This window comes from Seriola dumerili, unplaced genomic scaffold, assembly GCF_002260705.1.
Source record: "Seriola dumerili isolate Sdu_G_001 unplaced genomic scaffold, Sdu_1.0 BDQW01000052.1, whole genome shotgun sequence".
NCBI lineage: Eukaryota > Metazoa > Chordata > Actinopteri > Carangiformes > Carangidae > Seriola > Seriola dumerili.
In genome coordinates, this window is record NW_019174307.1 from 15,809,498 (window position 1) to 15,823,046 (window position 13,549).

The 13,549-nt window shown below is 39.1% G+C and overlaps 2 protein-coding genes across 4 annotated transcripts; one reads left to right on the forward strand and one right to left on the reverse strand.

The window, feature by feature from the left end:
- Window positions 1–151: 151 nt before the first annotated feature.
- Window positions 152–8,006, reverse strand: spryd7 (SPRY domain containing 7). Its single transcript, XM_022740814.1, has 5 exons — window positions 7,808–8,006; window positions 6,493–6,609; window positions 5,885–6,051; window positions 3,707–3,809; window positions 152–1,391 (listed from the first exon to the last, which is right to left on the reverse strand). Exons 1-5 carry the CDS (start codon window positions 7,911–7,913, stop codon window positions 1,294–1,296), a joined length of 591 nt encoding a protein of 196 aa, XP_022596535.1. The 5' UTR covers window positions 7,914–8,006; the 3' UTR covers window positions 152–1,293.
- Window positions 8,007–8,202: 196 nt separating this feature from the next.
- On the forward strand, window positions 8,203–11,721 carry trim13 (tripartite motif containing 13). 3 transcript variants are annotated; one of them, XM_022740811.1, is made up of 2 exons: window positions 8,203–8,890; window positions 9,554–11,721. In XM_022740811.1, the coding sequence occupies exons 1-2, from the start codon at window positions 8,858–8,860 to the stop codon at window positions 10,754–10,756; spliced, it is 1,236 nt and encodes a 411-aa protein (XP_022596532.1). In that variant the 5' UTR covers window positions 8,203–8,857; the 3' UTR covers window positions 10,757–11,721. The 3 variants fall into 3 exon arrangements, with proteins under 3 accessions (XP_022596532.1, XP_022596534.1, XP_022596533.1); XM_022740813.1 differs by lacking the exon at window positions 8,203–8,890 and adding an exon at window positions 9,181–9,459 and having other exon boundaries at window positions 9,554–11,720; XM_022740812.1 differs by lacking the exon at window positions 8,203–8,890 and adding an exon at window positions 9,181–9,455 and having other exon boundaries at window positions 9,554–11,720.
- Window positions 11,722–13,549: the final 1,828 nt, after the last annotated feature.

Below are 13,549 nucleotides of genomic sequence, written 5' to 3' on the forward strand. Positions count from 1 at the left end.
GACGCAGTAATAATAAATTCACCCACAATTTATCGGCCGCAGCAAGCATCCTCAAACGTGAGGGCTGAGCAACCTGTCTTCATTTTTGCGGATAATAACACTGATGATTACAATGAAGATACGCAACTTAACTACTCAGGACTCAAAAAGGATGCCTCCAGACACAAAAGTTTAATGAATCAACAATATTTGGATTTGCTTGTACAATAACATCATTAGTGCAAACGAAAACAAGCATCTGAAATATTTAGCGGTCACACTTCAGCAGCAGATATGCAATGCCAATACAACACAACAGATTGACATTTTTAGCCATATATCTCTAATCAGAGACAACCAGCACCAGCTCTGGTAATATTCTGATATTTAGAATAAATACTCCATAAAAAGATTTCAGGACAAGAAAAGTGTGGGAAAACTAAATGGCTATTCATAGAAGTGAGTTGATAGGAATCAGGCTTAATACATATTAGTCTCACAGAATTTAAGAAACATTTCACTTCATGAAACATTTTCCAGCACCATCACCTCAGCATACCTCAGTGAAAAGTCAACTTCAGCCACTGTCTGTTCCTTGGAATGTGCACTGGTTTACTGGAGTTCATATATTAAACCATCTCTGTCTAAACTCAAATTGAAGCAGTGACATGAAATGCTGCAATATCCCCACTTTTAATTATATTTTTACATAAAGAAGGCAACATAAACATAATTGGGATATTGTTGAATGATATGTCAGTCCTGAAAGCTGATCCTCAATTAGTCCACAAACTCTTGATGGCCCAGAAATTGCAGCTTTTGTCAAACTAAATTAACATATCACTGTGATCTGTGATTCAAATAAATACAAATAAATATAGAGCCAGATACCAGTTTAGCATTTAGTAGATTACATATGAAAAAACATGACTATAAAGCACTGTCAATCAGACATGGCTTCTGATCCTGGCATCTACTCACAGACTGAGGATGTTGACAGCAACTAAAAGTGTTTCAGTTAATACAGGGTGATTACTACTGACACAAGGTAATGATTTGAGTTTTCCATCAGCATAGACTGTAGCAGCCCATCAAGGCCGAACAATGATCAGAAATCCCCACTTCTTGAAGGATACTCCAACATCAATCCAGAGCAGCAGTAGCAAGACAGAGTAATCAAGGGAAACAAAACAGGCATTCAAGCCACACATTAAGATAACATTCAATCAAGGTCAAACTGTAGTGCCACAGAGGTTGCTATGAGATATAGAGGAGGACAACAATGTAAAGAGGGGCTAAGGCTGAAGTGCTCCTTTAGAAGATTTGTTGTTCAAAGAGGATCTTCTCAAATCCTTGTGGAGGTGTGTGATAGAAGTCACTAAACTGGCAGTCTAAGATGGCACTGTCATCCACTGCAACAACAGAAGAGAAAGCACAAGCTTAGACATTGTTTAAATGTTAACCTATTACCTAAACAACAACATTTATATTAACCTTTAAAGCCACTAGAAACTTAGTTTAAAATTGTAACATTTCTCTATAACATCAGAAAAACCATCCTTACATATTATCATTAAGAGATAACCAACAAAACTTCGGCTCAGCTGCTTCACTGGGACTGTGTGGGTGTGGACTGATCAAGTTTGATTGACAGTGGCCTGGCAACATTACCAAACAACCAAATGACTGTTATCATGTTTTTATTGAAATATTGCTTCATGTTATTACCTTTTTCTAATTAACCCCCGTGAGAAGAGAACAGAGAAAAACACAAATGCAAAACTTCTTCATATGAAATAACCAAAACTATTCTAACTTGTGCAGAAAATTGTGTGTATGCCCACATCACTCAAAGTAAGAAGTTGATTGAGAAAACTGCCTTCAAGTTGGAAAATTGTCATGGAAGGAGAAGCACAGGTTAAACAAATGTAGTTAATGATGGCAGTTTCATCAAGTGCCCCACTAAGCCATGACAGAGAGACATGCACAACACCAGGACCCTGGAACCAGCTCATGTAAACAGAAAGCAGTTGTTACCCGTCGCAACTGCATTGCTGGTATTGTTTTCATCTTGTGAGTGTGAGTGTGAGAGAGTGTGTGTGTGTGTGTGTGTGTGAGAGTGTGTGTGTGTGTGTGTGTGTGTGTGTGTGTGTGTGTGTGGGTAATCATGGCAAACTGTTGTCCTGAAGACACCTACTGTAGCAGGAACTACCACAGAGGCAGTTCTGGCTACTTTGGTAGGTGTTTATATGTCTGTCTGTTGACAGATTTTGTCAGTAGGAGAGCATCATAACCATGCAAAATACAGTCATGAAAATTTACAAGTGTATAGTTGAGCTCAAAATGAAGATGAGTGTGGTCTGATCCATGAGTACTGAGTAGTCATGTAATAATGTAGTAATGACTACTGAGTACTCATAGGTTGGAACGTCAAAATGTTGACAGGCTTTGCGGTGTGATCCCATTACAAGATGTTCTAGTTTCTGATGTTAGCAGTTACACTTGTGTTTTTCCTGCTCTGACAAGCTATCAGCCCTGAGAAAGGCCTTTCATTTGAACAGATGTCAACATTAAAACTGTTCGAGTTTCATAATACTGAAATCTTAGGGTGCTAGAATGTTATCAACTCAAATTCAGCTTAAAATACCTGGTCAGCCTTGTAATTGACTCGTTATGCAAATCGGTTCTCAGCTAGAGAAGCAGCACCACTTCTAAGCCACACCAACTTACAGTACTGTTTACTAGTTATCAACTGGAGGTGTGGCGACAGCAGAGGCGATGTTTGAAGAACTCAGTTATCACTTGAGATAAGTCTCATTCACTGGTTCCATAAACTACTGTCTATGCCCCACATTTCAAAAGTGTAGTTTAAAAACAGAAAAACAGTTGTTCTCCCATGATGAATGAATTGAGTCAAGAGTTGTAGATAGCTGACATTGCTGTAAATGACATGAATATGAATATGAATATGGTGAATAGTGAAGTCATGATCCTAATAGCCAAAAAAGTTTCTCTTGCCCTTTGGATATGGATAATATTATTGTTCATACACAAAAGAAAATAAAGTTAATAGTTTGACATGATATTTATGAAAGCACCCAGGGTCATGCTCTGATCACATGGATATTATTTTCTAAAAAAAAAAAAAAAAAAAAAAAAAAAAAAGCAGTGCTTTAGGGTATTTGCACAAGAAAGCTCAAACAAATTAGTCATTATTGTTGCTGTAGGCCAGTAACATACAAAGCTACCACTAAATATCAACAGTTTACATGTTTTCTTTCCAACATAAACTCACCAGTTGATTTCACTGACTAGCTCAACATGCAACAAAAAGCAAGACGGTCAGTGAAACCATCTGCTATAGCTTTTGACTAGAATAAAACCTGCATGTCTTGTTTCTATGTGGTAAGACTGCTCCTTTCTTCTAAAGGCCTTATTTGGTTTCGTTCACGTAACTCACTCTTGGGAAAGTAAAATCTGTTTGTGCTCAAATAAAAGTTTTTTTTTCTAAAGTACAACTAATGACCATGCTAATGACCCGAGCTGGCCAATGTTATGTAAAAATGTACAAATGCAGCCCTCTAGTGGAATAAAATTGTAACCGCTATAATGGCATTTCTGAGAAAGCAGTTCTACAGTCAATAATATTCACATAAATTAGCTTCAATTTTAAAGAAATTAGTACAAACCTTGGTTAACAAGTCAACAAGCCAACAAATAAACTTACCATAAACAACCGGGTATACAGTGCCTCGGATTCCTGAGGCAGGACAATGCATGTTCTTTCCATTCAGGTATAAATTCAGCTCCACATGGTCATATGTGATGCCCTGAGGAATATAGACAAAAATTTAAAACTAATCAATGTGAATATGATTACACATTTAAACCTGGTTTAATTGTCAAAAAGAAACTTTCATATGTATAGCCTGGCTATCCAAAGTTTATGATGAAAACTAGTGGAAGATAAGCATTGAGACTCTTTCCTATTTTCAGTCCAATTCAAGAGGAGCAGGAAAGGCTTGGTTTAGCCAAATAAAATCAAAACCCAAGTATGTATACATTTTGTCCTGCAGTATTCTTTGCCTTCCTCTCCTTCCTGCAGTAACAATGAGACTCTATCAAAGAAGAAAATGTTTCTGACACAAATTGGGATATAAATACATGACATGATTACACATTTTGGTAGATTAAGGATTTCACTACCTGACAACATTTTATTAATATATCATAGACTTTATAAATGTATTATTTTATTATCTGCACATAGAAAATCTGTGTATTACATGTCTTTATGGTGGCCTCTTTTGCCTCTGAAGTGTGTGTGTGTGTGTGTGTGTGTGTGTGTGTCTGTTATCTATCTTGTGGCCTAAATCAGTTAAAACAATCAAAAAAAGACCTTTGTATTGAAAATATGTGTTGAACAAAGTCAGAGCTTGGTTTTGCGAGTCATTGTAAATGATAAAGTGAACAGATGACAATGCATGTGAGTTTTGCACACTGCTCCATGAACCTGCAGCCTATTAGTCATAAACACACACTAATTGCATTGCATATTTGCATGCATGGATCTCAGTGGTGGTAGCATTGTATATTTGAATTCAGGGTGTGATAACAGTTTCACTGGCTAACCTGAATTCCTGATAAAAAATACCTTGTGTCATGATAAAAAAAAATTATTTTGCACAATTACTTAGTTTGCAGTATGACAAGTTCATTGACATGTGCCGGCATACATGTCTTATGTACATTTGCACATGTATATGGTGGTGGTGGTTGTGGGGGTCTGAATACATCTCACAAAAATACAGTACTGCCACTAAAGGACTTAGAGGGTCTCCAAAGTTAGCCAGTGTTAAGTTCCAGTTGTGGTAGCTCTAAGCTGTTTTGGTATCTTCTTTAGCAGAGCCATATAGTGTCATAAAATGAGCATGAGTAAGTATAAATCAAGAAAGCTTTTAGCTCTGGGAGAAAGAAAGAAATGATTTGTCTTATAATAAACAGGTAAAATGTGGCAAACTCCACTATACAGATAATGACACACTTGTTGACACTGACAGGCAGAGGTCGGCATGTTTCTTAAAACAGCTCTCGCATGCCCCTGCTGTGCTTTGTGCTGCAACCACCTGCACCCGTAGGATTTTCTGCTGCACAGACACAAACTGCTCCACAGTCCATTTGTTCCAACCTCAAGTCTGTGCTCATTAACATCAAATTTTACTAAATGAGTTCTGATAGACAAGCTTTATAAACAACTGCAATAATGGCTATTTTAGGGTAATGATAAATCAATCAGAATTTACAACCGAAATTTGGTGTGCATGTGGAAAAATCAACGCACAAACAGAAGGCAATCCAAGCCACATTAGACCATAGGTTTACAATGTGACTGAAGCTGTCAGCCAGCTACCTTGGGGAAAAAACACAAAATATCGATTACTACTGTGCCTCTCAGAGGCCTGCTGGAACAGGCTGGCCCGCAGTACTCCTAATAGATGATTAGTCTTTAGAGGTTGATTAACTTTGTAAATTCACACAATCTAAAGTCATATGCTTGTTGGAAGACCATGAGATAGCTCAATATGTGTACAGACTAGACTGATAAAAAGGAATTCCAGCAAGCATTAGTGCAACTTTACTCTGCACAAAATCGTGTCACTCCCCATGTCAGGCAACACAACCTGTATCTTTGGATTGGAGCCGGTTTCCCTGCTCATGAGTCCAGTTCATTAATAAATTTGGTGTCTGTATGTGTTTACACTTGCCAGTTCTGATTTATTTGACAAGATGAAGATTCAGATAAGAAAAAGTTCCAGCTTGACAAGCAACTTGTAACACTTAAAATATTCAAAGATTTGGTCTCAAACTTCAATTCAGGATCAAATAAAATACATTTTGAACTTACAACAATGTCACCTTCCTGGGGAAGGCTGTTTGCAGGTAGACGATTCTTTTCTTCATTATTGTGGTACACAGACCCATCATGCCTCAGGACTAGGCTGTTTGTGTCTCTGCCCAAAGGCACTTGATTAAGATTCACTTTCTGCGTGGCCACACCTATTCCCCACACACCTAAACACAAAGCACAACACTAAAGTACCTGCTATTTTCAAACACTTTAAACACAAAGCTTAAAACGCATTAATATTTATAACAAAGACCAGCTGCAATAAAAAGTTGGTAGGTGTGATTCACATACATAGCATATTGAAAACTAAATGTTACATAGCAAAACCAGTCTGTGACTAGCGTGAAGCTGCATGAGGGTGGCCTTGCTTAAAGTCTTATGTGGAAGAAAGAAAATATCTCGTGGTTTCAGATGCTGTCCTTGTGAGTAAACAGAATTCCATCAGTTTTCATGCAGTCACAAGATAGTGTAGCTACTAAAAAGTACAGTGTGTCAGAATCAATAACCACCACTAGGAATGCACTAGAAAATGGCAATCTGGAAGGGAAAGAAGGCATGAGAGGTATGAGAGTAGGGTGATCATCAACTAAAAACCAAATGCCTACCGGTGGACTGGATCTTAAACTCAAAGTAACTTTTGTTCTGGTGCAGAGGAGCGTTGGCCAGACAGCCTCCAGTTCCACATATCCTCCTACCACTCTTTACAATGACCACATCTGTGCCTGGAAGAAAAAAAAAAAGAATACATTTTTCAGTTCAAACACATAAAATTCATAAAAGCAATTTTGACAACAGCTGATATTCATTGTTAGCTACTCTGTCAACTATTTCTTGAATTATCAAGGAATTATTTAGTCTATAAAATTTCTGTAAATATTATAAAATCCTTGTCATATTTTCCAAGTGCTCAGCTTCTAACAGTTTGCTTTGTCCAACGAAGGGGATTAATTAAGTATCTATCTATCTATCTATCTATCTATCTATCTATCTATCTATCTATCTATCTATATCTGACTATATGTAGGTAAATGTGTTTCCATATGTGTGAGGGTCTTTGTGAACATATCTTTTTTTAATAATTGAGCCTTTTTTAAGTGAAAACAAATAAACAATAAATACATGACTTTTTAGATCAAAATTGTTGATTCATTTTTTGGTGGTTGGTTTATCTGCTGATTGTGTCAGCATTACACCAATTATTATTGGACAGTATGAATTCTCTGCAGGTGCCATTTGAAAATCCAGATATTCCTCGGGGTAAAGAGGTGGGTCAGTTATTCAAGGGGAGTATTTTAGGTTTATATTCAATAACCAGTTGCTGTATTTCAAAATCAATAATCAACACAATATTATAACAAGTTAAGGCTTCAGTTGCATTTCCCCTGTGAATCCTTGCTTATCTGAGGTTAGGTTAGCTAAGATTAATGAAATACAACTCAGACAAATAATACCTCATGACCCTCAACTCAAAAATATATCTTTCTTATTGTTACTTCCATTGTATGTTTGATCTTCACAGTGTAGAACCAAAGTTTCTGTGTTTACCGTAAAACTGAAGGGATCTTTAAAGTTTAGTTGGTGAAAAACTGAGAAATGTCTATTCTGAAAACTATCACTCATGTCTTTGCAAAAGAGAAGCGGTCAGATTTCCCAGTTTTTCTATTTGTTCGTGTCGCTGCGCCAAGTCGTGTCGTATAAAACAACGCGATAACCTCATGGGCGGTATAGTGACGGTTTGTTTAATAAACACAACTGTCTGCAACCACTCTGCCACAAAACAGTCAATAGCACAGTTAGCTAGCTAGCTAATGGTAACGGCGGAAGTAGCAAACCATCAAGTCACAGACACAACCATGTCGACGTGTGAAGACATAAACTATCTGTACATCAGTTGTGAAAATTAAAGACAAACTCACTTACCCATGTGGTGTGTATCTAACTGAACCGTGGGCATTTCTTTGAGGGGAATATGCCCGGATCCGCCATCTCCGCAGCAGCCTAGACAACACGTAAACATCGCAGCCATTCTTGTCCGATACTAAGCTAAACATCCGGAAACAAACTCATACCATCAAACCAAAGAGCGCTCGCCGTTAAAACGTCAGACTCCCCTCAAACAACAGCGACACACCACGGCAGAGGTCGGAGCTACATAAGCCCCCGCTACCCCACTGTATCCAATCACAGTGGCTAAGATAGGCAGTTGCTCCTGATGGCATGGAAACAAGGGAAGAAAATCAAGGTCAAAATTTCTACACGTGACTAAGTAACTATTGGATATCGAAGTTACATAATCACAAGTGAACAAAAAGTGAGTTTCGGGAGGAAAACATCAAATGTTTAGTAGTGCACAAGTGCTGAATTGCTAATATAAATTGATAAGTGAATAGCACTCTTAGAGGCTGATTTGAACTGGTTGAAATATGAAGCCAATGGTGTTGATGTTTCTAGCCTATCTCAGTTTCTGTTCGCTCACGGTGCGCAGATAATCTGCCACTTGTTTTGTTCAGTGCGACACAGAATTGAAGTTTACTCTTCATACCAGTTGATGCACTTGGGCGCCTTTATCGTGTTAACTGTTTACACATGCATATATTGACAAGTGCCCACACGAGTGACTGAAGTGGGGCAGTATAAAAAGCCTGTGGTGCCAAGCTCGGACTAAAACCTAGTTGACAGTTTTTCACGCTGTAATGTTTTGCATAGCAACAGCCCCTCCCCCATCCAACTGGCAGGGATCCTCTGCAAGTTACCCTGCAGGGACAAAAACGTAAACATCCGTCATGTTCAAAATTAAACTGTCGAATAAATCGAAATACCAGTAGCTTTCATATTGATGGCATCATATCGCGCTCGTGGGTGTACGTGTGGGCAAATACCGAGGAAGCAGCGTATCTTAATTTTCTGTGCGCCACTGAAACAGTTAACTCCATACCCGGAAAGGGCGAAGTCTGCACAGCAACAAGCGCCATGATTGCGTTGCACTGTGCGTCTCAGCAGCTGGTGAGTGATTCTTTTGGTCCAGTAGTTGCATGTTACTATGCGCTTGCAAAATCTGTCACAGCCCTCCTTCAGTACCTTGCCAACAGGAGCAACGCAAACGTGAACCCTGTTTGTCGCTAATTTGTCGCATTGGATTGGTTAGGCGGCGATAATTTAGGATTCATCACAGCTAACCACCGTCCTGCTACTCTGTAATACAAAGCTAGGAGAAAATCGTCTGTAAAGTTATCATTGATTTTGACTTATATTCAGCTTGGTTTTGCGACGAGGTTTTATGTTTTTTTTTTTTTTTTTTTTTTTTTTTTTTTTTTTTACAACGCCAGCTGGTTAGAGAGACACCAAACACAGGATGTTACTTAACATTAGATTGGCAAACGGAGCCTTTGGCAGAGCGCCTGTCAGCCTTTTGCGCGGGTACAGCAATGCAAGTCAGTTTCACTTTGAGGATGGGAATACACCAGACACAGCTGGAACATGACTGCAAAATCTGTATCCTTTGTGATGCTACAGCATTTTCGTGTGTAATATATTGCTGCTGCTCCCTTACGTGGCAGCATCTCCGAGTGTGAGTGCGTATTATGTAGTCTATTTTATGAAGTGTTGATTTATTGCTCTTTTATTTAAATTGGGCAACGATTTGACGCCTGGGTAATGTGTTTACAGGATGCCATGGAGCAGCTAGAAGAGGAACTTACCTGCCCAATCTGCTGCGGTCTCTTCGAGGACCCACGGGTCTTGCTGTGCTCACACAGCTTTTGCAAGAAATGCTTGGAGGGACTCTTGGAAGGAAACCGAGGTCCAGCTTTCAGAACACCTTTCAAATGCCCCACATGCCGCAAAGAGACCCCTCACAACGGCGCAAACAGCCTGCAGATCAACTACTCTCTGCGCGGAATAGTGGAGAAGTACAGCAAAATAAGGGTTCTGCCTAAGATGTCTGCTTGTAAACAACACTGCGACCAGCCTCTTAACATATTTTGCGCCACGGACTTAAAACTAATTTGTGGGTTTTGCGCAACAACAGATGACCACAAAGGGCATAAATTCTGCTCCTTGGAGGAGGCATATGACCATGAGAAGGAGGCGTTTGAAGAGCTGTTTCACGGGGTGGAGAGCTGGCAGAGTGCAGATATCCTGTCCTGCCTGGAGACACTACAAACCAGTAAGAAAAAGGCTCTTCAGTCCGTGACCAAGGACGCAGAAAAGGTAACAGACTATTTCGACAAGCTCATCAGTGCACTTGAATGCAAAAAGAATGAGATCCTCTCCGATTTTGAAACACTGAAGCTGGTGGTGATGCAAGCATATGACCCGGAGATCACCAAGCTGAGCGCAGCACTGGAAGAGCAGAGACTGGCGCTCAGCATCGCGGAGTCTTTCAGGAGCGTCTCCGACCCCTTGTGCTTTCTGCAGCAGATGCAGGAGTTTCGGGAAAGATTACAGGTCCTTAAGGAGACTCCCCTGCCCTCCCGGAAAGAGATGGACGTCGGCCCCCTTGTGCGCAATTTCGATGTAAAAAAGTGGGATTCACTAAGGCTCAGAGACGTGGACAAGATCTCAGTCCCCCATGAGAATGGCTCGTACAGAGTGGGGGGCTCACGGATGGCAGCGCCTCGGTGGATCACCTTATTTATGAGTTTGTTGCTGTCAACTCTGCTCCTGCTGCAGCCGCACAACCTTACAGCCTGCGTAACCTCTCAGATTGAACCATTTCTTACTACAGTTTCCTCGCACCTCAGCCACACTGCTGTGTACCTGCGGGAAATGACTGACATGTGCACAAGTTTAATGAGCGCAGGCCAGGAATGTGTCGTGCACTTAATTGACTCTACTGTCAGTTTTATTGGCAGTTGTAAGTTGTTTTAATTACTAGCCTGTGGCATCTCACGCACTCACAGCTACAAATTGTTTCCAAAGTGACCCGCGTGATGCACAAAAGTGGTGACAAATATGCACCTGAGCATATGTAAACATTTGTTTATCTAATTGTTTATTATGTCTTTTGCTCTTTTTTGCTTAACCTCTCTGAAGCCACAGAATCAATCATTCATTCAGAGATTGAAGCCTTCATTTACATAGGACAGACACTAAATCACACTTCTTTCCACAAATGTGCGATCTATTCTTAATACGATGACACTTTTATACTTCTCCAAGATGATCTTGATAAATAAAACTGAGAAATGTAAGACACATCCATGTTTGATTTTTTATTTAGTGTAACAGGCCAAATCAGACATCTATTTAGGAACCGTGGCGAGCCAGTGAACTACGCAAGTGAGTAATTAAAGAAGTATACAGTGTAATCTATGGCCTCTTCCCCGCAGAGCGCGTCCGCACCAGTGATGCTGCAACCTCTTCAAGGTTACAAACGTTGCATAACAGGGCCCGTGTGAAATATTCAGCAAGCTGCAGACACGGTGCGAGAGGTAAAAAAGAACACGGCCCCGTGGTGTTATGTTGTTTTCATGAAATCTAAAAAACTGACAACTGCATTTCTTCTACCCAATGATAATACACCTTATATAAGACTACATGATTGACACGCGTACTCGGCAGTCACTTCATTTCTGCACAAAATTTACTTGCGGAGGTTCATGCGAGTCATTCGTAGCACGACTTGTTCCGGTCTATAAAGTCAAACATTTGCAGGATGTTAAATTAAAAGTATATTTTCTACCATCTTAATATGAAGGAAACGTGATTTTAAGCCTAAAATCAAAGTGCAATTATGCAGGCAAATTGAAGTTCTTAAAGTTCTTTTAAATTAGGGTTTGCTCAGTGAAATCTTTGGCTTATCACCAACTGTGGTCTTCATTAAAGTAGGTCGGAGCAAACGGACAAACAATGAATTGTACATTGATCATGTAACCTTTTATTCATTTATTCCCCTGAGCATATGCATTTTGAAAAAAAAAAATAAATACATTTTTAAAAATCCTAAGATCAGACCACAAAGTGAATCCGTGATGTCAGCACTGACCATAATTCAGGATGTACGTCATGACACGCTGGTACATATATAGCCTTCTGTTGCCAGGCAAATATAGGATGAAAATAAAAGTACCACACCGCATTAATATTTTAATTGTGACTGCACGCAAATTTAAATATAGCCTTACAAACGTTAACTCAAGCCAAATCAAAAGAAACTATTGTGAATAACGGTGTATAACTAAGACTTTTCTGAAAAATGATCATTAAGCCATGGCGCACGGTCAGACACTTAAATATATGTGGGCCTATGGTGAGGGTTAATCAAAATAAACTTCAAGTCACCATGTGCACGTGACTAAATGAACAAATAAGCGAATAATATTTATCCGTGTCTGATCACATCCCTGGATCAGGTCCCACACCCTTATACACTGTGGGTCTTAGTGTGTGATGGTAATTTAAGTAAAGAACTGTTTAATGATTAAACAGCTTATTCAATATAATCTACTATTGTTATAATATTTTTGACATAGAAAGCATTTTTCACATTTTCTGGAAAGTATGGTTGCAAAGAATACAAGCGCAATCAAATCCTGTGGGTGACTATGCTATTGAGTGAATAATTGTACAATTGTTCAGATAATTAAAATATTCACGACCTACATGAAGGTTGGTAAAAATGGCACAAAATGTGAAAGTTAACAGGTGTAAGACAAAATGTGGACCTTCGGACATCATCAAGACTGTTTCCACATTTTGATGTGCGGTGTGCGGAGTCAGCAGCTTTCCTAAATTCGCGAAATAATCCAACATACTTCAGATTTAAATCACAGTATTTAGGAAATGATTTAAGAATTTACAAAATTATTGATGGATTACTTTGATGCTATTAATTCTCTCTCTCTCTCTCTCTCACACACACACACACACACACACACACACACTCACACACACACACACACACACACACACACAGTATCTTCAATTTCAAAGTCCACCTTGTACCCATTGCGTTATAAAATAAGGCATATTATTGTATTCAGGCTTATCCTCCTATAACAAAACGCCCGGATGTTAAAAAATATATATTTGATATAAATTTATTTTCCATTTCCAAGCAGCCTTCCTACTTAGAAAAAAAACTTTTTTTGCCAAATCCCGTAATTTAGTTATAATTAGTTTATTTATAATTATAGTTGCACAAACAAATCTAAGAATTCAGAATCAATAAAAAGGCCCACAAGGCCAAATGGAAGAAAACCGATGCAACGTAGGTTTGTTCAGTATACAGCAAAATATCACTGGGCCTTAAACTTGTCAGAAAAAAAAGCATGGCCACCGTGTAAAATGTTATCACTAAAGTAATATTCTGTAACACGTTTATTTATTTCAAATATTTTCATCAAAAACCAAGGTCGGCTCTATACGACTTCGTAAACAGGTGTAACCACTTCTCAGCTTCTTCTCTCCACCTATCTGATTTTGAAGTGTTTTATTTTACCCTGCGAGTTCACCTGCAGCTTGCAGTCCAAATTTTTACAAAAGCCAGCGATTTATTCCAAAAGCCCGTAAAACATGAATGTAGTGATTTTTATTAGGTACGTCTGATTTGGGATTATCGTTGTCGTCGGATGTCCTGGTACAGAGATGCCTACATGGCTATCACATGCGCTTAAAATGGAGGCTTTCAGCAGTGACAGGACACCATATAATGTGTCTCCG

Excerpts from the sequence above, each read along its gene's own strand:
- spryd7 (XM_022740814.1), bottom strand. The coding sequence starts at position 7,913 with ATGGCTGCGATGTTTACGTGTTGTCTAGGCTGCTGCGGAGATGGCGGA. Across the intron at positions 6,610-7,807 it reads GTTAGATACACACCACATGG|GCACAGATGTGGTCATTGTA; the intron begins GTAAGTGAGTTT and ends TTTTTCTTCCAG. Across the intron at positions 6,052-6,492 it reads GTTTAAGATCCAGTCCACCG|GTGTGTGGGGAATAGGTGTG; the intron begins GTAGGCATTTGG and ends CTTTGTGTTTAG.
- trim13 (XM_022740811.1), top strand. The coding sequence starts at position 8,858 with ATGATTGCGTTGCACTGTGCGTCTCAGCAGCTG. Across the intron at positions 8,891-9,553 it reads ACTGTGCGTCTCAGCAGCTG|GATGCCATGGAGCAGCTAGA; the intron begins GTGAGTGATTCT and ends ATGTGTTTACAG.